At 39.1% G+C, this 24219-nt stretch overlaps 1 protein-coding gene across 1 annotated transcript; it reads right to left on the reverse strand.

The window, feature by feature from the left end:
- Positions 1 to 1168: 1168 nt before the first annotated feature.
- Positions 1169 to 21395, reverse strand: LOC145998381 (putative glutamate receptor). Its single transcript, XM_083134788.1, has 10 exons — positions 21218 to 21395; positions 19579 to 19742; positions 18048 to 18401; positions 17113 to 17222; positions 16746 to 16910; positions 16088 to 16299; positions 14970 to 15178; positions 10199 to 10485; positions 8151 to 8342; positions 1169 to 1325 (listed from the first exon to the last, which is right to left on the reverse strand). The coding sequence occupies exons 1-10, from the start codon at positions 21393 to 21395 to the stop codon at positions 1169 to 1171; spliced, it is 2028 nt and encodes a 675-aa protein (XP_082990914.1).
- Positions 21396 to 24219: the final 2824 nt, after the last annotated feature.

Below are 24219 nucleotides of genomic sequence, written 5' to 3' on the forward strand. Positions count from 1 at the left end.
TATAATTTCAGTGAAAATAATGGAACATTTCGCGGCGCTCATGTAAGCCAGCCGCGGCGCACACTTTGGGAACCAGTGGTTTAAAGCTTAACAGCTAGGTTTTAGTTAAATGAATCACTGCTACCATTAAACTCAGGGGCCATTCCTCAAATTGAAATTTGAAAGAGTATCAGTCCTTATGCTCAACAACCTTCTAAGGGCCAAGGATTGCTTTCTCTTTGTGTGACGCGTGGTCAGCGCATCGAGTCCCATCGCCGCTGATTTCTGCTTTTGAGACAGGAGCCCACTACTACTTCTTTTCAAGTATCATGAGGCTGGGTCAACGCCGAAATTTTGGAGGCTCACACCGGGAATCGAACCCGGGACCGCTCGACCAAAGGCGGGAGCGCTAAGCATTTGGCTAGCATTGAAGGTAGTTTTTTTTTTCGGATTATTGACAACTAAGGTGTATCTTGTAATGTTTTCAGTTTTAACTCCACTTTATGCACAGATAGGCTAATCGGGACTGATGTGTAATTTAATTAAATCAAGTACAACTAACTATCATTTTAAGAATGAGATTATGAGAATCAATAACATAATATTATAGCATGCAATAACTTACATCTAAGCTTTTTTTTTTACAACATACGCTTATCTGTGTAGAACATCAATGAAACTACTTGTGGGTTCCTCGTGCCCCTCAGTTGACAGCTTATACGCTTATTGAAGCGTATCCTGGACCTACCTATTTCTTAATTTTGTCATCACCCTATTCATGGCGCTGAATGACCCTTCTACGCCGGCAGTCAGTTATCAAAACGGACGATAATGCAAATTAGTTCACTATTTTAACTGTTCATTATAAAGGGGACCGAATCAGTGCTTATTATAACGAAAAAGCAGGGAAAACGTACGTTCAATGTAAAATTAATGTGAATGAAAGAAAGCCAAAGTAAACAACGTTGCCAGATTTCTTAGCTGTTGTCCGAATTTTCTTCCAGATTATTGAAATTTTCGGGGGTCTCTCTAATTTCCGGGGGATTCCCCCCACCACGGGCCACCCCAGGAATTCATCACTAAGGTGAGTCCATCTGAAAACATTTTGTCTACCATTGATTTCACCCAAACAAAATTACCCGACAACCACCCATTCATTTACTCATGTGAAACAATTCCGCGAGATTGCTTATGGAAGATACGGTAATGCAGAATGTGGTTCAAATTTTGTATCCCTGACAGCGGGATTACTGGTTTCCTTATGGTTGAGTTCTGATGTCACCCGTAGCTTGGGATCAAATTTCATCGTTCCTTTCCCAGGGCACGTTCCATTTCCGAGTCGCTTCCTGAAAAAATTGAACATATTCAGTTAATGCTTTTAGCGTGTGTGTCAATAAAAGAAAAATATCTACATAACTTTTCTTTCCTCAGTCATTAAAACTGATTTCCAACAGTATGTTCTGTTGAACTGATATATGTGCAATCAATGGTATTAACATGGATATAAGTTATGCATGTGTATGTATAAATGACCAGTGGTGGATTCTCACTTCTCAGGGTAGGCATTGAGTTTTTTTTAAAAAAAGATAAATTGTCCTGCAGGGTGTTTCAAAAGTTATTTTCTAAGTTTCCTCTTCACATTTGGGATTTAGATGACAATCGGTAGTGCGGTTTCTGTGTTTTCTTTTAATCGACAATTAAATTGCATGTTTATCCTCATTCTTATGGTGCCGCGACCAACTTTGAGCAGACCTCCGTGGCAGAGTGGTTATCACAGCGCGCTACGACACCAAAGGTCCAGGGTTCGAATGGCGGCCTGTGCATGTTCTTGTGAGTGTCCATTCATCAATTACATCATATTATCACTCATCCTCATCTTCGCAATTAGCCAAAAGTGACAGAAAAGTGAAGTCCCATAGAATAAGATTGCATGCCTGAATCTTCAAAGCGCCATATTAATATATTTGATTCCAGCGCCATCATCGGGAAATGGCTGAACTACAGATTATTTACGTCCCATAGAATAAGATTTGAAACCTACATGTTTAAAGGGTAATTTTAATATATTTGATTCCAACGCCATCATCGGAAAATGGCTGAACTTCAGATTATTTACGTTCCATAGAAAAAAAATTGGAAACCTACATGTTTAGAGGGTAATTTTAATCACTTATCTCCCTTTGGATGTATGTATCCTTTCTCAAAGGGAGATAAATGTGTAGTTCACCAATTACCCGATGATGTCGCAGGAATCAAATATATTAAAATTACCATTCAAACATGTAGATTTCCAATCTTATTCTATGGGACGTAAATAATTTGTAGTTCAGCCATTTCCCTATAATAGCGCTGGAATCAACTATATTAAAATTACCCTTTAAACATGAAGGTTTCCAATTTTATTCTATGGAACATAAATAATCTGTAGTCTAGCCATTTCCCGATGATGGCGCTGGAATCAACTATAATAAAATTACCCTTTAAACATGTAGGTTTCCAATTTTATTCTATGGAACGTAAATAATCTGTAGTCTAGCCATTTCCCGATGATGGCGCTGGAATCAACTATAATAAAATTACCCTTTAAACATGTAGGTTTCCAATTTTATTTTATGGAACGTAAATAATCTGTAGTTCAGCCATTTCTCGATGATGGCGCTGGAGTCTACTATATTAAAATTACCCTTTACACATGTGGGTGTCCAATCTTATTCTATTGGATGTAAATAATCTGTAGTTCAGCTATTCCCCGATGATGGCGCTGGAATCAACTATAATAAAATTACCCTTTAAACATGTAGGTTTCCAATTTTATTCTATGGAACGTAAATAATCTGTAGTCTAGCCATTTCCCGATGATGGCGCTGGAATCAACTATAATAAAATTACCCTTTAAACATGTAGGTTTCCAATTTTATTCTATGGAACGTAAATAATCTGTAGTTCAGCCTTTTCCCGATGATGGCGCTGGAATCAACTGTATTAAAATTACGTTTGAACATGGGCAGGGACGTAGCTAGGTTTATCAGTTTGGGGGGTTCCAGGTTCGATACCCGGTGGATGCTCATAGTGGTTCGGATTCTACTTTACACTGTAGAACCAGTCCCGATTAACCTTACTGTGTATAAAGGGTACCTAAAACACCAACTCAATCAATCAATAAATTGGAAAGGAACATTATTTTCTTCTGTAGCCCCCAAAAGTCGAAGGATATACTCTCGCGAAATCCACAGCCATTATTCGGGAAACTAAATGCAGAATGAACTCATTAGCTTAATGACTGACACACCAAGAACAATGTTATTAGTATTTAGATTTGAAAATTTGCTGGAAGAAAATTGAGAAGTAGATAAACCCCTTTTCTGTGGTTTTAGAAATAAAGTCCTGGAACCAGGTTTACAAGTATTGGCAACAGTGCAAATATGAAATGTGTGGGTAATGAGTTCAAGCTAGGCATCTCAAGTATACAGTTCATACCGGACTCAATTCCTGTATCTCTTAGTTCAAGGGCGGGCCCGAGTCTTCTATGCATCTGATTGTTCACTTCGGAAATGATGACGATAAGAAATTATATGCAGACGTCTAATTTCCTAAAATTAATATTATTTGTGTGTGGAAAACTGAATATATTATGGCCCTGGATAAAACGAAGTTCCCACACGCTCAAATGATTACGCTCTCGTCTTTGGTTCGGCAGGTTCAACAACATGACCGGGTTCGATTCCCGATGGAGGCACATAGTTGTTCGGATCTCAGTTTAAACTGTAGGTCTAATCCCGATTAGCCTTACTGTGCATAAAGTGGACTTAAATCACCAGTTCAATTAATCAATCAATCTAAAGGTTCAAGGTTCGATCGCTGGTAGTGTTGCCCACGGGACGAGACGGGACAGGCTTTCAAAAATTCGAGACGAGACGAGATTGATCATGTGTCCCGAGACAAACGAATATTTTCGAGACGAGACAGCATTTCACAGAATTTCCACGAGACGAGACAGGCCATAGTCTCGTCTCGTGGGCAACACTAATCGCTGGTGGTCAGGCGGGGAGCCTGAATTTGATTTCGGAAGGGGCTTATACCTTATCAGGCGAAAGGCGAAAATGTTGGGGGAGGGGTTAATGCGCTGAAGATGAATTTCTTGGTATATTGCAACTACCATATACAAGATGTTTAATTCTGTTAATGAAGTAAATTTAATTACTACTACACATTATTAAAATCAGATATTTGTAGGATTTCGGGAAAGGACTGCAGCCCCCTAGCCCCTTCCCTGGGTATGTGCCTGCTTGTATTGGTTCCAAAATTTCTGTGCTGTTCCAACATCGTGAGGACAATTTGGGAAGTACTTGAAACCGAAATGGAAGAAAATTCTGCTCTCGATACTATGGGAGTCGATGTGATGACCACCGAATGAAAGAACTCTTCGCAGGCCTTGTCATTCAATATTAATTTTACTGACTAATTGTAAGTTTTCCTCGACCTCCTCGATGACGCAGTGGTAGCGTCGCCGCCTTGTAATCAAGGGGTCCCGGGTTCGATGCCCGGTGGAGGCACATAGTGGTTCGGATCCCCGATTAGCCTTACTGTACATAAAGTGGACTTAAAACACGAACTCGATAATTGGAAGGTTTTAGAAGAACTAAACATGTCTTTTTATGCATCGTACAACTTTGCTTCTTTTCACCCTATTTTTACAGTTTTTCTTCCTAAGAATTCCACTGAGTATAACACGCTACGAAGCCAGAGGTGCAAGGTTCGGGCATTGGAAAGGTATGGCTGTATCATGTCTGTCCCATCGCCATTCCTTCAGCTCATCATTCATCTTCATCGTCTCATATAACCCAAGAGGTAGAAAAGCGGCGAAATGTAGAAATATATAAATGATTGATTTGGTTTATTTTACTACGCTTTTCTGACACTTTTTGGCTAATCGTGAAGATGAAAATGAGTGATGTGAAATTGATGAGAGGACCATCATAAAGAACACACACGCTCAGTCCGGGATTTGAACCCAGGACCCCTGGCATCGTAATGCACCTTGTTAACCACTGCACAACCAATAGAAACAGAAAATGCTTGATAAGCTATTTGCTACTCCATAACTCATGATTATATTATAAGTATTATTCGCTGTATAACTAGATATTAATTATATTTGTATGTCTAGCCAACCTTCCCACCTAAGCAGCAGCAGCTTCCGCATTTGCAGGTGGAGGCTAAATGAAGAAAAATCACAGAAAGTCAGAAAGATATACAAAGTTTTGTAACATAATACTTATAGGCTGTAAAAACAATTGCTACATACCTAGTTTCCTTCCTCAATTTAAACGTGGTTTATTCTTCATTATACACGAGATCAACCACCCTGGGAGTCGAACCCAGGATCTTGTCTGGTATTCAGACTCTATTTTAGAATGCCAATATGTTGGATATTTGGTCGATCAGTCGATGCTGATCCATTGTTTCCAGAGAAAGACAATCTGGCAGCTTCTCATTCGACATTTCACTCGCGATGTAGGAAAACGAGATCACAAACACTTCGTGATTCTATCTTCTCGGTTTACAGAAGTTAACCAGCGCTCGGACCACAAACCCTACTTCAAACTATCTGACAGACATGAAAAATTGTCCACCGGCCTCCCCGATGGCGCAGTGGTAGCATCGTCGCCTTGTAATCAAGGGATCCCGGGTTCGATACCCGGTGGAGGAACATAGTGGTTCGGAACCTACTTTAAACTGTAGGTCCAGTCCGGATTAGCCTTACTGTGCATAAAGTGGACTTAAAACATCAAATCAATCAATCAATCACTCAATTGTCCACCAAATCAACAGATGAACCGACCGCTTCTATGTTTCTCCGAATTTTCAAAAAGTGGCCTTTCCCTCCTTTGCAGGCCAGGTCATTAGCAGGAGGGTTGAGTGCATGTGAAAAGAACCGTTACGTCATTCATTCCCGCGCCGAAAAAGGGACAAGCAATATAATTCTGTTCTTGGAATTTGAAACGCATGGGGATATCTTTTCTGAACCATAAAATAATTAACGCAGAAAGTTCTAGCCACCCGCAGCTAAATCTTCCTGTTTGTGTCGTCCTTTCGGCGCCCATGGTGCCAGTGCAAGGCCAGATGAAGAGAAAGTGCGGGTTTTGGGGGGTTCCTGGATCTGGTGTGCAGCAGGGAGGAAAAGTGCATTTTCAATAGGTCTCAGACTTCCCTGACCGAGGCAGATCACAAAACCATTAACTGCATCACCTCCCAATACATCTGTTTGTGTTCAACAAGCAAGAAAAAGGGAAATAAGAAAGAAATGCCTTGCTTGGGTTCGTGCTACTGAAAATTGAAGAAGCGTTTCAAACTGCAAGCAAAATTTACTGAAGAATTATTTTGCAATATTTTTCATCAAAGTAAAATTTCCAGCAAATACAGAACAGTTTCCCGGGGCCACGTAGACATTTGCCGGGGCCAGTGCCCCCGCGTGCCCCCTCCTAACGACGTCCCAGAACATGGTAGTGTTCAATCTTATTCTTTCTATGGGACGTAAATAATCTGTAGTTCAGCCGTTTCCTGATGATGGCGCTGGAATCAAATATATTAAAATTACGCTTTTAACGTGGAGGTTTCCAATCTTAATCTGTGTTACGTAAATAATCTGTAGTTCAGCCATTTCCCGATGATGGCGCTGTAATCAAATATATTAAAATTTCGCTTTTAACATGGAGGTATTCAATCTTAATGCATGGGACGTAAATAATCTGTAGTTCAGCCATTTCTCGATGATGGCGCTGGAATCAAATATATGAAAATTACGCCTTTAACATGGAGGTTTCCAATCTTATTCTATGGGACGTGAATAATCTGTAGTTCAGCCATTTCCCGACAATGGCGCTGGAATCAACTATGTTAAAATTACGCTTTTAACATGGAGGTATTCAATCTTCATGTATGGGACGTAAATAATCTGTAGTTCAGCCATTTCTCGATGATGGCGCTGAAATCAAATATATGAAAATTACGCTTTTAACATGGAGATTTCCAATCTTATTCTATGGGACGTATATAATCTGTAGTTCAACCATTTTCCGAAGATGGCGCTGGAATCGGGGTTGGCAAAACTATTATTTTTTTTAAAAAAAAAGTTTTTTGTTTTAAACATGTTTTTAATGTTTTAAACAAGAACTGAAAAGAACATGTTTTAAACAAATAAAACGTTTAACGCATAATGCCATGAATACTTACTTCCCAAAAATTAATGATTAATAAGGAATCTGTTAATAATCCAAGGAAGGACTATGTTCCTAGTTATAAAGTAAAACGCTTGCCTTGACTAACTTCTTAAAATACTTATTTTTGTTAACCTTAAAAGTTCATTCTCGCATGTAGGCTGATGTTCAAGAAGCTTCAACTAATGCACAGTTGCCAGGCCCCTCTCTATCTACGTGGTAGATACCCTGGTTTTCGGAATACGACATTTTTTCGTGAATGGAAGAAAATATTGACATACGCAACTGTGTGCAGTGTACAGTATTAAGTGAGGAACAAAACCACTGCATGATAAAGATGCGAACAACTTTCACTATTTTTTTTTTTACCTTGGACTTTAGGCCCTCCCACCGAACCCCTGTTGAAGATACAAGCATTCTATGCTAAATTTTAGTCCCTCAACCCAACACTTCAAAGTGGAAGAGCGATTACCGCTCAGGTTATCACAAATTTAATCCCCACCCTGTCAAAAGTTCAAAATAATTGATTATCCACACCCAGCTAGATTAATTAGATATAATGGAAATAAAACACAACTAAAACAATAATAGGAATCCGACAACTGCAAATGTTACGTCAATTTTGGTATTTTTCGTAAAATTTTCCTTTTAATTTCTGCGTATACGATCGGGGAGGAAACCGAGTTGTCAGCATTGGAGAACAGATCAGTGGCAGTTTACTTAAACCCTATTTTAAAAGCTCGTTTTAGTAGTTTCCATAATATATAATGAGCAATTGTACATATACTATTAAATACTTTATTTAAAATATGCGAGGAAAGTTGGTGTACTGGCGGTAACATGGATAATACGTTACTGCTGTAAAATATACAATTCATTTACTGTACAAGAGTAGACAGGTCTTCATTTATAACACTAATTGGGAAAGATGTTAAGAAACAAAGAGTTGTTTACCTTTTGTGCACTAGTATCTCCAACAAAAGGATACAGACTGAGGAAACGACACCAGCGCCAAGCAGAAAGAAAGCCGGTGCCAATCCCGTGAGTTCCAAGGAGACGAATTTGGATTTCGAACATTCCGGTTTCATCATGTCAAGGTGGGAGATGATGTAGTTGAGGATTCCAAAATCGTACATCTTTATTGTCCTACGTGATACGAGAAAGAAAAGTACATTATAACAAACTGCGAGTTCTATGATAGATATATCAATCAAACTCAAAGAGCAAAAGGAAAATATATACAGAAGCAGGTTGGTCCGCCAAACTTTGTTGCCGAGAATATCTTGTGGTATAGGTTGGAAACATTCACAGAATTTGCAGAAAATGTGTTTCTTTCTTAAAGTTAAGGCTTTCCTAGGGTAGCTCAACTAAATTAAGGCATATGTGAGAAATTAATTGCATAAACTCTACCATTATAAATATTGTTTTTCATCAGGAAATTGAAGTTCTCTACCTGACGTGTGAAAGAGCGAATTTCAGACTTTCAAATGTTGTGTTTTTGGTGGAAATACATCTTACTGAAAAATGCAAGTTTATTCACCTCATAATAACTGGAATGGAGAATTGGTAATTGGGGAAATGTAGTGTTTGTACTTATATAGCAAGTTAGAAATAGTTACGTTTTGTCAGAATTTAAGGTTACGATCTAAAAAGAAACAGGAACGTGTGCTGAACTCAACCATTGGAATAGCGATTGTTGCGTAAACCACTAATTCAAGTGTGTGTGTGCATTGATTTGATTTTTGTTATTTAGCGTCGCTTTCTGCCACTTTTGGCTAATCGCGACGATGAGGACGAGTGATGATATGATGAAATTGATGAAGGAACACTCACAAAGAACATCCACGCCCAGGCGTGGATTCGAACCCGTGACCCTGGAGCGCGCTTTACAATTACCGCCATTACAATTACTGCTTATGAAGCATTGCGCCTTTCTCCACCCCCCCCCCCCCCCGCGTAAATACCTTAAATCGTTTACCTTACCATATCGATCGAGCACTTACTTCTGGAGAAATGAGAAGACGTCAGATGGTGTTTTACAGTTTACTGGCCAAACAAATAAGAGTAGGAGGAGAAGGGTAGGTGGCTGAGGGATGCGCCAGCACTTACCTCTGTTTCCTGGCGGCAGCACTGGCTGCTACTATCAATGATCCACCAACTAATTACAACTGAAATAAGGCCTGGTCACAGGGCACCCTTCGCTTAAATAGTAGCCAGTTCCGCTGTTCTTTGCAACCTCCGTTTCCTGTGGAATTCTCCTCTGCAAGTCGGAGCATTCCAGGAGACGGAGGAAACCGGATGTGAAGTACACGAGGAACCAAACGTTCTGCACCCGCATCCCTAGCCATCTACAATACATAGATTGCAGCCTTCTTTACTTACAGAACATGGTTTTAGCAACTTCATACTTTGGTAACAAAATAGTTTTATTTATCTTTATGTATCGATATGTAAAAGAATTGGTGTATTGTACATAACTCAAAGATAACCTTTCTTATGTTTATGATTGTCTCCCCCCTCATCATTATCACGAGTTCATTCAAATACGAGTGTATTTACTTGTACTTACATTTGTTCAAAATGTGCGAAATTTTTAGAGAAATGCTAAATATCACACAAAATATTAAATTTGCATTATGTTGTTCTTAGAAGCTGTTTAGCATGTTACTTTATCCACTTGTAAAGAATTTCTGTGTTGTGATTGCTAGAAAAGTAGGTTCCTACAGGGGTATACGATAAATTTCCAGGTTATTTTAGTTACGTTTCCATGCAAAGCAAGGAAAACAGAGCCAACCAATGAAATGGCATTTTCGAATTCAGCTGTCCAAAATCTATATAAAGCGGTAACTTTCATTCCCGTAAAAATTTCATTCTAGAGGAATGTGATTTGGCAAAATTTCAGGTGGGGCTCTGGCCAGGTAACGGCTGACTACGCCACTGATGCTAAGGGTTTATTGAACTTTTGATAGAAGAAAAACATTTCGTTTTCAAACCTTGCTTACCCCCAGTTGAAGAGTTCCAGATAAGGCGAATGAAGGACGACAGTCATGGCGAGTTTCACCTTGGAAGCCGGCAAAGCAATCGCATCCAAGTTGCATGACTCTGTCTCGGTGTAGTGGTTGTAGATGTGAATGTCGGTTGCTATGATCTCGGAGCAAAAGGCGTAGAATCCCCGTTTCACGTTCAGGATTCCATCCAGGGCGTTGAATTTCACATACCCCGCGTCTTCTCTGTCGGAAGTCTTTGCCCTGACATTACTCAAGCGAAGACCATCCGGATTCTTCGTTTGCTGCAAGTATAAATAACACAGGTTGCAAGTTTCGAATTGAAAAGAATCAGTATCTTCTTTTTCTTTTCATATCCTGAGATTTGATTGGTTTTTTTTACTTAGTTTTTATGCCACTTTTGGCAGTCAAGGTAATTCTAATGCCTGTGGTGAAAACGTTTCTTCCTTACTTTGTTCGCCACGGCAGTGATTACTATAACTCAGTCTGCAAGTCGCAGAAAACAGTATTATTTATGATTAAATATCACCACACCAATTTCATTGTCTTTTCTCAGATATCTCGGGGGTGGGGGCAAGTACCCCCTGCCCCCATTCCGGGTGCCCATGACAATAGTAGTTACTACTGACATCCTCTCCCTCGAAACTGATTATAATTGTGAAATGTATAATTTTATCTCTATTATAATATGTTAATGACAATTTGTGTTTGTCAGAAAATATATTAAGACTCGCGTACTTTCGACGTGGCCAAGGCCACGTCTTGTACGCTCGCATGCGTGACCTTCGGCCACGTTGTGGGCGCAATCAAATTATAGATGGGATAAAATGTCTGCATGTTGTATAAGTTCGCTAATTTGAAAAGTTTCGAAAGTTACTTTATGTGTGTATGAGCTCTAATAAGGTACAAATATTCAAAAGAGTATTGTCTAATTTCTTAATAATAAACTGAGTAAGTAATAACCGTTTCAAGATAATTAGTTGGGTGTTTTCGCATAAACGAATTCAATAGCGACACTAAGTTGAAAATGCAATATTTACGCCTTTGTCATTTCCACATTTTTGAACGTAATTGGATAATAACTGTTTTCCGCCATTTCCCCAAATTTCTACCTTGCGTCTGTAATAAATTCTGACGCTCGTATTTTGAAATACAAAATGTCTAGTATAATTCACTTACAGTAGTTTTTGGGGTGAAAATAAACTTTCTTTAAGTTCCCTAGAAACGTCAGTTTCCATGGTGAACAACAAGCACGGCAAACTCTCTAAATAAGTGTTTGTTATTATTCCTCTAAATATTTAGTTAAAACAATCACGATGTAGATAATAATTTCGCATTGAGTTTACCAATATATACGTAATTGTATCTGGGCTGAAACTCCTTATTATGTAGATGTCACCCTTGTTTGAGCCACCTTTTCAAAGCCAGGAGTTGATTCATCTATGTGTTGTAGATCTGTGAGAAATATAATGTATCTCGACAATTAAGAATTGAAGGAAACAATGTGTGCTGCAAAAAATGCCCGTGGCAACGGTTGCTAAGGACGTGAAAAAAGGGCATTTTCACCCTTAAGGAAGGGCAAAGTGGGCGATTTCTTAATTTTCTTGGCCTTTTGGGACGATTTCATGGGGAGTCGTAATCGGGCATTTTTCGCCTCCGGGGCTTCCTTCATGGAGAACATTTATGTCAGTGAGTCAGTGAGTCAGTGGTGGGATTGGGGCTTTATATATATTGGACTCGCGTACTTTCGACGTGGCCTTTGGCCACGTCTTGTACGCTCGAATGCGTGACCTTCGGCCACGTTGTGGGCGTAATCATGTTATAGATGGGGTAAAATGTCTGCATGTTTTATTGGATGAAGCCAAACAAGTGTATAAGTTCGCTAATTTGAAAACTTTAGAAAGTAACGTTATGTCTGTATGGGCTCTAATAAGGTACAAATATTCAAAATATTATTGTCTATTTTCCTAATAATAAACTGAGTAAGTAATAACCGTTTTAAGATAATTAGTTGGATGTTTTGCATAAACGAATTCAATAACGACACTAAATTGGAAATGCAATATTTACGTCTTTTGTCATTTTCACATTTTTAAACTTAATTGGATAATAATTGCTTTCTGTCATTCTCCTCAAATTCCTACCTTGCCTCTATAATAAATTCTGACGCTCGTATTTTGAAATTCGAAAAGTCTAGCAAAATTCCCTTACAGTAGTTCTCGGGGTGAAAATAAACTTTCTGTAAGTACCCTAGCAACGTCCGTTTCCATGGTGAACAACAAGCACGGCAAACTCTCTAAATAATTGCTTGTTATTATACCTCTAAACATTTAATTAAAACAACCACGATGTTCGCATTGAGTTTACCAATATATACGTTTCGCTTATTTGGAAAGTTTTGAACGTAACTCTGTGTGTGTGTACGGGCTCTAATATGGTACAAATATACAAAATATTCAAAATTGTCTATTTTCTTAATAATAAAGTGAGTAAGCAAGTTTCAAAATAGTTAGTTAGATTTCTTGTATAAACGATTTCAAGAGCGACATTAAATTGAGAAAACAATATTTACGTCTTTTGCCATTTTCACATTTGTAAACGTAATAGAAAAATAATTGTTTTCCGTCATTCCCATCAAATTCCTACCTCTCCTCTGTAATAAATTCTGATGCTCATGTTTTGAAATACGAAAAGTCTAGCATAATTCCCTTACAGTACTTTTCGGGGTGAAATTAAACGTTCTTTAAGTTCCCTAGCAACGTCCGTTTCCATGGACAACAAGCACGGCAAACTCTCTAAATAATTGTTTGTTATTATACCTCTAAACATTGAGTTAAAACAACCACGATGTAGATAATATTTTCGCATTGAGTTTACCAATATATACGTAAGTAATTGATTCTGGGCTGAAACTCCTTATGTAGATGTCACCCTTGTTTAAGGCACCTTTTTGAACCAGGTGTTCATTCATCTGTGTGCTATTGATCTGTGACAAATATAATGTAGCTAGACAATTAAGAATTGAAGGAAACAATGTGAGCAAAAAAGAAAAGCCTTGGAAACCTTAAGGAAGGGCCGATTGAGCGATTTTTGAATTTTCTCGGCCTTTTGGGACGATTTCATGGGGGGTCGTAATCGGGCGTTTTTCGCCTCCGGGGCTTCCTTCATGGAGAACATTTATGTCAGTGAGTGAGTGGTGGGATTGGGGCTATATATATATATTGGATGAATTCTCGCGTGTTATGCTTGAACACAAAAGCGTTCGGTGGTCGAGCGTGGTCGACTATTGATCTCACCATCGAAGTTCCCAGGTTCGAATCGCAGCCTGGGCATATGTGTTACTTTTTATAGTGTCCTTTCATCAATTTCATCTGATCATCACTCAACCTCATCGTTGCAATTAGCCTAAAGTGGCAAAAAAAGCAACGTAAAAAGAACCAAAATCCAATCTGCAAAACAACACGATTTTTATCATGCCTTACCCAAGTCTTCGTAACCAGTCGCGAAGCGTGACATTTTTTATGTAGTCATCGCAAGATTTGCCAAACGTCAGGGTCGATCTTTCAACGGAGTGGGCAGGGGGGGGAGAGGAGGTGGAGGAGGTACAATATATCTCTGCGATAAACGCCAAGGTCATTGCAAATTCAATGTAAAGGCTCATATCACAGACCTTACGACTACAAAATTCACATAATTCTATCCCATACCATGAGGATTATTAAATATGATCGAAACTCAAATAAAAAACACCTCAATTGTCGCGTTAAAAGGTAAGAAATTTTATGGTCCGCCGTCAACTGTTGTTTGGATAATGAAAAGTAGATTTCATATCGTCCAATGTGTGCTTTTCCTATTAACAAGTGGAAATAGCAGACATTCGCAGTGGTGTGCCCACGATTTTCGAAGGGGGAAGGGGTTACGTGTACTTTTTAGTAGTAATTCCTGTATTCCTCATTTTGCCATCTTTTCCTGTCTTTGACGTTCCTAAGCAGGGATTATGATCCTCACCAACCCCTCCTTGAGCACGCCACTGGACACTCGGAAGAATCTTGCCGTGGCTGTAAGCATGGGGATGGGGGCTGGAAAAAGGGCCTGTTATGTCCCAGACCTTCAAGACAGGGGGAAAGTAGAGGTTGTTGGACCTTGTCGTAGGGTCTGCCTGTTCGGAAGCGTTCGGCTTTTCTCGGCACGGGCAAAGACAAGGGATTCGCACCACTTCTGAGGCTTCTAACACCATTGCCTTCAATAGGAAACTTGGCGGGAGGGTTAGGAGCGAGGGGTTGAACCGGGGCTTCATTTTGATGTGCTAAGATTAGCGAATCTCTTGCGTATTTCCAGCTGTCGCTTGGCTTATTTCGCACAAATATGCGAGTATGCTGACTTATTTTTTACTTCTTCTCTAAAATATTTAAAAAGCAATATTTTTATTACTTTCTTTGGTCATCGCCGCATTTCCCGATGACCGGACGCCTCGCCTCTGTTCGTAACCAACGCTTACAAAGAATCCTCCACAAGGGCAGTGTGTATAAACAGGGAAACATTGGTAAATTTTACATGTGCAATCATCCGCAATAAAAATCATTCTGTATAAAGTTGTGTGAGTTGCCTAACTCTACGGCGAACTTCAACTGAGAGTTCGGCCATTGGCTGTAACACAGCTGACGTCATGCAAGGAAGCGAGAATTTCAGGATCTAGGTGTATTATTTTTATAGCGGATGATGTAATGACATTTTACTTAATCTTTGCGCAATTAAATATTCTGCTTACCTCAAAGTACAGATTGATGTATGGGTATTCGTCGGTTACCACATAAAATTTGTTCTCAATGAGCCCTTTGATGGTCGTGATTGATCTGTCCCTGGTAGAAAGTAGAGAGATGACGCCCCCCGCGTAGACGCAGTAGAGAAGTACGAGGGGGAATAAGTACCACAAGATGGCTATGCGTGCAGAATTTATCAGGGGCAATCTAGGGGCACCTTGAAAAAGAAAGCATAATGGAAACAATTGATTAACGCTGTTGTATTTGCGTGCTTTAAAATATTGTACAAGATAACAAAAAATATTTTTTTATCTCTTTCTGGGAATTGTCATTTTCTAATTGTTTATGTCGGCAAAGTAGAGTTGCAAAAAAACAGGAAATTTTGATCTTTATTTTTAAAATTTATTTTACCATTTACGGACAAACTTTTTTCAGTTGCAGCTCCAGCTCTTAATGCTGTTCAAAATTACAAAAAATAGCGATTATTAACCTACAACTGTTCTTTGAATAAAATTGTGATATTTTGAAATTCCCTTGATACTGAAAATTCTTAGTCAGCTGCAAAGCACATTAATTACCTTGTTCAGTGGCGTATTTATGCAGGTCTATTAGATTCAAGTTCTCGAAATGTCTTTCATTTGAAAGCGTGAAACACAAAGAAACATAATGGGCCTCCCCGATGGCGCAGTGGTAGCGTCGTTGCCTTGTAATCAAGGGGTCCCAGGTTCGGTACCCGGTGGAGGCACATAGTGGTTCGGATCCCACTTTAAACTGTAGGTCCAGTCCTAATTAGCCTTACTGTGCATAAAGTGGACTTAAAACACCAAATCAATCAAACAAAGAAACATAATTATGCGATCATAAAGTGTACAGTCACAGGCAATAAAAATTGAGCATCTATATCCTAAAATAATGGCTTCCCTGCAGTGCGTTATGTGGGTTGCCTAGCGATGAGGGGAAAGCAGAACCTCCTACTGAAAAGTTGCTATTGAACTTGGCTCATCGTTCTAGATTTTGGCAACACGCATAACCATCGCAGTGAAGCAGGCATTTCAGGATATAGATGTTCCATTTTTATTGTCGGTGACTGTACATACTGGAAAAACATAAATTTGTATCCACTGACCTTGTTGGCAAACAGCTCCCAGGGTCAACAGAACCACTTCTCCTCTATCCCACGGTTTGTCACGTGGCTCAAGAAATAAGATACTGATCTGCAACAGAATTATCACTAGGATAATGCTTATCACAAGGGCTATCCACACTTCCAGCTTGAATGGCAAAGCGAAGACATTCCTCACAGCAGCGATTGGGGGTTGCATGAAGAACACTGTCGGCCTAGAAGAAAGGAACAAGATGTAATGGTTCATTACCATGTCGTCAATAGCTATAAACGGTAAAGTTGAACTGAAATAAGAAAACTGTACAAGGGCAACTTTCTTGGAGTTTTAATCACTGCTAGGTAAACCATGACGAATAAGCTTGTAGTCTTGTACATTGTATTGCTATCCAGATCATTTGCAAAAGCAGTGAAACTCAAGTCACAAGTGTAATTAAGATATATTTTAAACTTTTCAAAACCTACTAAAACACAAATTTAGCAGCTCAGAATAAGAATACTAGGAAAATTTTCGTATTTTTTATTTCCAATTAGTTTTATGTTGTTATTGTGTACAGGTAATCCATTTTTGATCGTGGACGAATCAATGTTACGAAAAAACTTACATTCTTTGGTTCAGCTATTGAGAAAGAACAAGAAACTTGGGGGAAATTAGAGAACTTGCCTGAAATCCACAATGCTGTGTACAAAGTCTGCAACTAACCCAACTGCTGGCAACTGTGAGATAACGGTGGCGGCCAGATCCACTTCGTTCTGTTGGACCAAACCAATCATACCTCTCCAACCGAAGAGGGTAGGTAAGCCAAATTCAGAGACTATCAGGTCTGCCCTGAAATGCAAATGAAAACGAGAAATGTTGGTCATTCATACTGCAGTCATATTCACAGAAAGACGATTATTGATTATACATATAGGTTTGGTGATACTGTAAAATGGTTATCATAAGATTATCTGCATAAGATGGTGTTGTGAGTGCATTATACTATGTGTAATGATACTAATGTCTACACAAACAGCAAAGCTCTACTCACGTGAAATTGAACAGCTCTGTGAGAATAATCAGAAGGGCTGCATTGGCATCGTGAGTTGGAAAACCAGTCTTCTCGTAAACGCTGCTAAAGTTGTAAGTTGAATAAAATGGCTGAAAGAAAGACAATGAAATATACAAAAACCTTTTATCTGAAATTATTAGTAGTTTGTCAGTGGTGAAGTTACATTCGCAAAAACACGGCCATTCTTTACTTCATTAATTATGAGAACGAAATATTTGTGCAAATGTAAACACATTCATACGATGTTTTGTTGTTGTTTTTGCTATTATTATTGCCTCGAAAATTATAGCATTAAGACATAATGCTCTAGAGAATCCTTTCATCCTGAATGTATGCATCTATTCCGAACATGTTCAAAGTTGCAGCTATTGGATCAACGTTTTAATTATGATAATATATACTGTATATATATGAGCTATCTATAAATAATCATGGAGATATCCACTTTGCAGTGGCGGAGTGGTTATCATAGCGCGCTACGACGCCAGGTGTTCCGGGTTCGAATACCGGCCTGGACATGGGTGTACTCTTGTGAGTGTTCCTCCACCAATTTCATTATCGTCCATCCTCATCTTCACGATTAGCCAAAAGTGGCAGAAATGCTATGTAAAATAAAGGGAATCAATCAATCTATCAGATATCCACTTTGTATGTATGAATAAGTCCCATAGTAAAGTAATTTTGATTTTCGAGTAACATAAATTAAAGTTTCTCAAATTGTATGCGGAGACTGATAGTTTCAGACATTAAGTCTCGGTCTCGTTTCGATTTTTACAGAGGTCTTGCTCATCTCGACAAGTCTCGAAGGCTGTGATTTCGTTCTCGTCTCAATTTTCAAAGGCTGTCTCGGTCTCGCCTAGAATTTCGAGACCAGACCGAGAATTGTATCATTCTAAAACCCTCGTAATACTTACAGCCATGGCTGTCCTTAGTGGCACTCCATGTAAATTCCCCCTTCTCTTGTAAATGTAGTCGGTAGGGAGAATCGAGGACAATCCGATAGATCCAGCTTCCCATGTTCCCAAGACAGTGAAGTTGAATGCATTGTACGGTGGCCAATACCAAATTTTGTAGGCATCCACAATGGCGAACGTGTCGTTGCTGAACCTCACGGCAAAATTTCCGTCGCTGTGTAGCATTAGGTAGAAGTAGGACGACAGTTCATATGGTAAATGCACCTCTTCGTCTTCTGGCCGAAGAGTTGGTGGTGCTTGACTCCAGATGAATAGCCAATGGAACGATTTGCCAAACTTGAGTTTGTTGAACGCCTGGGAGAAAGATAGATCGCCAATTCTTTATGTACTTAGAATATGTTCATACAATATATGGGGAAATTCATCTTCACCGACAGTTTAAACTCTACGTAACTACTAACAAACCATCTCACTTAAAAGTGGCGTATTACTCCGCTTCTCTTCGAGTGGCATTATTCCTTAGTAAAATGCTATGATTGTGGTGATCTAAAGGAATCTTTATTGAAATAAGGAACTAAATAAATGCGCATTTACAAAATGTATATGCCTACAGTTTTCTTTGAAGTGCAAAGCTTTAAAAGCGCAAACAATAACTGGCGGAAGGATTTTGTAACTTTAACTGTTGCCAATCTTGTTGCTTTTACGCCAAGTCAGTAAAGCAACAGGCGTCGTATTCTTGTTCCTCATTGAGGAGGGAATTGACTATAAATACTATTAGATATAGATATGTGTACTTCACATGTATCAACATTTTTGGCACAGCTTGTTTCGCTCTTAGAATTAGCGCATTTTTTTTAATGTTTCGAGTTACTTTGATACTGACTTGTACTCATTTCGGCCTTGCCGATCTAAACCTTTTCTCAAAACATGTATTTCCTATTTGGAGCTCTGCTGAACGTTCAGCACGTTTCCACTTTAAGGAAAATGCAAACGTTTTACTTTCTAGCGTTAAAAAGCTCAAACCTTTGTCGAAATATATTTCTGTATTTCCGTGTAGTAAAAATGTATGCCACTCACAATAGTGAGCGTTTTAACACCAAGATTGATTGATTGATTGAGTTGGTGTTTTAAGTCCACTTTATGCACAGTAAGGCTAATCGGGACTGGACCTACAGTTTAAAGTGGGATCCGAACCACTATGTGCCTCCATCTAACACCAAGACTCACAGTACAGAATATTGGGTAGTAAACAGCACAGCTTTTTATATTTACGTTGTGGTTTCAATTGCACTGGTCGCATCGCATGCCCAGTGCTCCAAGTGGAGAGGTATCCGTAACAATGATATCCTCCAGCTAGGAAAAATTATGTAAAGCATTCCCCCACATATCACAATGTTCCCAAGTTAAAACACAGGACTCAAGCAAATATCTTCCACCTAAAAATTTCCACTTCGAGCACACTAAATCTAGCCCTGCTCACATGTCTTGATAGTTGTGATTACATCTGGAAATTCACATTGCTGCACCTCACCTTTTCTATGATCCTGGAGCTTCTCCGACATGAAAGATCGATCATCAAAGAGAGTCTGTTTTCTGTTTGGGTAATGCTCTCAATGTCCCGCAACCTTTTGTTGGGATCCCAGACTTTCAGCTGCAGATTGACGTCAGATGCCCTCTTCAGGAGCTCGTGGTTACCTGAAAGTTGAAATTAGTTGTTTCTCAAATGTTGGAACTTTCCTCAACTGTGCCTTGCACCACTTTTGCCCCTGCACTATGCTAAACCTTATCGACCAAGGAAAAATATACTGTCCTTGCCCCCCAACCCAGTTTTGGAACCCAATCGCCGCTCTGACTGCCTTTGCTCATTACCTCAGAAACTCTGCCATTTACGTACAGTCACGTTGGATGCGGCTTCGACCGAACTTTTGCACTGCCGCACAATCACCACCATTTAAATAAATATCAGAAGTCACACTGGCGCCGAGCTGTTCTGCCATGCACGGTCATATTTCACCGACCTTATATTCGAACTAAATCATTCTTAGGCCGAATTAGACAGAAGTGTAGTGATGTGAGCTCTTTATACTTGACTTTTGCGTTGTATGGGTGATAATATTGGACAACAAATAGTTTGTTGACTTGGTTTACGAACGTAATCCATTAGATACACATCAATCAAGAACCATCACAATCAGGAGCCAGGAAACTATGGCTTAAGATTAGAGGGGAATTGCAGAACACTAATATTTTTTCGTTATAATAAAAATCTTCCAAAATCTCTCTAAGCCGCCACTTTCAACCTCTCCAATAATGTTTTCAGAAACGGGTTTCAAATGTAACATTTCGTCGGCGGTATCGGTACAATGTGCACATCAAATTTCACCAGTAGAACGACGATTTTTCCTGATGTAATGTAACCAGACCACCAATGGCAGGCGTGATGGCTGATAGTGCAATGCAAACGAGGAAACAAGACCACATTGAAGTTTCAAAGACATTAACGTCGCCAAGCACCCCCCTGAGATTTATGGGGAAAGGTTAATGTAATTCGAATGGTGAAATTGTAGAGATATTTTATAACAAAAAATATTGTTTTCTGTAAGTTACAGCAACTATTATTATTATTAATATAATTATCATCATTATTGTTATTATTATTTTACACTACCCTTCGGTACGTAAAAACATGGATCAGAGGTACCATGAAGGACAGTAGATTAAGTGGTCTCTGACTCTGATTGATATTTGTACAAAAAGAAAAAGAACTGTTCATCAACAAAGTGATAGATATTTATGGAAAGGAAGCAAGGCGAAACCAGTTTCTATCTAAATAATAGACTCGACTCTGAACTTGTATACAATGCCAATTGCCAAAGTATTTCCAATTCAATTTGAATTTTTTGATTTGTATAGTAGTAGTAACTAATAATAATAATAATGATTATTATTATAATAATAGCAATAATAATAATAATAATAATAATAAAAGTTTCTATGACTCTGCCCCCTCTCCGAAAAATCCTGCGCCCCCCCCCCCCCCTTGACCGTCGCTGTACTATAAAGCGAGCGACCATAAACAAACGAAATACTGATCTGTAACTACAACCTAAACATGAGCAGTCGAACAGTATCAATCGTATCACCACTGTTAATTGCCTAATATCTCTTACCATGTCCCCAACAAGTGAAAGCTAATCCTTGACTCTGTTTTTTAACCACGAAGAAATCAACGGTGAGCTCTATGAATACTGGATCCACAGACAGTTCAGATGGATTTCCAAATGTGAATTCAGTCAAATGGAAAAGACACAAGATGGCAGCACATGTTATTCGCCTTAGGCTAGCCATTTCGTGTAACTGAAGCGAACGAGAAAACTTCTGGCTTAATATAGGCTACTAGTAAATTACATCTTTACAGTTGCGGCGAGAGTAACGTTTATGCACGCTTGAAAGGTGATTAACAATTTAAAGAAAGAAACAAAATGATCAGTCTCAATACCAGCTGAAGTGTAAGATTGGCATCACCTTTCTTTTCCTTTACAGCACCATAGAATAACAAAATTACAGGGTATAAAAGCACTATTCTCCTCTTTCCGTTGCCAATTTTGTGTAATTTTAACCTGTGGTGAAATTATTACTCACTACGATAGGCGAGAAGAGAAGAAAGAAGAAAAATTATCACTGTATTTTAGCTTTCTTGTCGGGAGAATGCATATTTACTATTCTGCACAAGCGGTATGCTAGCGAGTGAAAATATTACTGCCTAGTTTCCGGATAAAGAATAAACAAATTTCAAACTTGCAGAAATTGATTATAAGGAAGGTAGCAAGGGAGTTCCCCCCCCCACCTGAACTCCACTTTATGCACAGATATATGCTAATCGGGACTGGACCTACAGTTTAAAAAAGTGAGATCTACATCTCAGGGCTGACGTTAGGAAACGCGAGACCCTGGGCTTTGATTGACATATTGTTTTATTTTACTTCGCTTTTCTTCCACTTTGGGCTAATCGCGAAGATGAGGATGAATGGTGATAAGATGAGGAGATGGATAAAAGGACAATCACAAACATATAAGGACAACACAAGCCCAATAGAAGATTATACGGCTGCAGGTCCAAGCGCCGTATGAACATAGACATTAGCCTTGTCACTGTGAAGGACTTTTCATTCAATGGAAGCGTCACACTGTAATTGTTCGCGACAACCATTCATAATGCACAGCTCTTCATGGATGTATCCGATTAAAATCTTGTGCAATGGCATGTGAACTTCTCTCCCTAGACGTCACTTTGATCTCGATGCGTTACCGATGCGCTAAACAAATTTAAAGGCATTTTTGTAATACCTCGAAAAGGAGCAAATTGGTACAAGAATTCAGTCACAACTTTTTACTGGTTAAAGATACATAAAAAAAACCTTCACTATTGCATTTCTCGTGAAATTCTAGCCTGATTTGATACATCATATCACCCCCTTCCCATTTAAAATTCTGAAGTTGAATTTAAGATGGCGGACATCAAGATGGCCGCCGACCGTGCGGGTGGCGTCAATGTGGTTTCCCCTCTTGGCCTGGCAACGATTGGTCATCACCATTTCCATGTTGCGCGCTGCAGTGGCCTTGTACCGAGGGTGTTAAGTGACTTTTTGAGCCACCCTGTATAGTTCACGTAAGGGGAAGGGATTCAACTTTTCCTATGATTAGGGTTGCTATATTTCATAAGTGAAAATCAGGGGCAAAACTGACCTGAAGCTTGTTGTGGAGCGGGGGTTGCTGGACCCGACAAAGTTGTGTGTATGTACATATCCATTAACATAATCTTTACACTTCTTAAAAATAAATCTATTTCGAAGTCAGTAGCGAAGCGTAGTCTTACGAAGGAGGCAAGCAATGTTTCAGTACAACAAAACATGTAGTACAACGACATGCCGAGGGGAAAGATTCAAGGTTTATAGCCTCATTTACCCAGTCGCTGGATTTGTCAAAATATCGTAATAAAGTGACTGTACTAAAAATAAACCATATGATCCGCAAACGTCACATTTACTTTTTTAAAAAAAATCCAGGTAACGTTATTCATATGATATTAAACGTTTTGCATATGCGAACTTTCCGCATACGACTAAAGGGAGACGGAATTTCTTACTTACTTATTAGTACCTTTATTTGTTCATTATTATTTAATATGGTCAAACGGTGACCAAACCGATTTAGATAAAAAAAAATGGGAATCATTTGTTTATTTTACGCTGCATGATGTAATTTAGTATTTTTGGGCACCCTAAAAACCGCATTGGAGTAACTTAAACACTAAATAAAAAGTTAAACACAAACAATAAAAAATTCATTTCAAAGCAAAGAAACACATGCATAGACGATGTACTCACCACAATAAATTTCAAACTCTTGGTGTTGGTCGACCCCCTTCCACGATTTTCATTTTAACACTTATCTCTCTCGAGCTAAACGAAGCAATTTTCAATTGCTCAATAATACACCCGCACTTCACATCAACCGTTCCTAAATACGCGTTCATTCCGATAAATTCACAGCACAAAACACGAAGCAACAAACACTCACACTATCCCACGTGCTTTCCACAACTGCAAATGCAAGCATCTACACAAGATCACTTTGAAAATCTCTGAAACAACAGAAAGTGATACCAACCTATTTCATTAATTTTATCCGTCACAAAGGAAAGATATATCAGTTTGGAGATAAAAATTACGCGGAGGAATCAGAATCATTTCAGCAGAACGAGTATGTACATTAATAATTAAGTAATAAAGTGTCATTCAATGGCGTGCCCGGGGCGAAGGGAGGGGGGGTGGATGGTAGACATAACCCCCTTTTGGCCCAGTATATCTAAGAAAAAACGTCAAAGGAAGGAAAAGATGACAAAATGGGGACCGTAAAAAGACCCTGGGAACACCACTTGCGTCATAATAATAGAACTTAAAACATATTCGGGCCTCCCCGATGGCGCAGTGGTAGTGTCGTCGCCTTGTAATCAAGGGGTTCCGGGTTCGATACCCGGTGGAGGCACAAGTGTTTCAGATCCCATTTTAAACTGTAGGTCCAGTCCCGATTAGCCTTACTGTGCATAAAGTGGACTTAAAACAACCAATCAATCATTAAAACATATTCTTGTGCTCATAATATGCAGAAT

This window comes from Lepisma saccharinum, chromosome 14 (genome assembly GCF_977018435.1).
Source record: "Lepisma saccharinum chromosome 14, izLepSacc3.1, whole genome shotgun sequence".
Taxonomy (NCBI): Eukaryota; Metazoa; Arthropoda; class Insecta; order Zygentoma; family Lepismatidae; genus Lepisma; species Lepisma saccharinum.

Excerpts from the sequence above, each read along its gene's own strand:
- LOC145998381 (XM_083134788.1), bottom strand. The coding sequence starts at position 21,395 with ATGGCTAGCCTAAGGCGAATAACATGTGCTGCCATCTTGTGTCTTTTC. Across the intron at positions 18,402-19,578 it reads GCTCCAGGATCATAGAAAAG|GCGTTCAACAAACTCAAGTT; the intron begins GTGAGGTGCAGC and ends TCTTTCTCCCAG. Across the intron at positions 15,179-16,087 it reads GGGAGCTGTTTGCCAACAAG|GTGCCCCTAGATTGCCCCTG; the intron begins GTCAGTGGATAC and ends TTCTTTTTCAAG.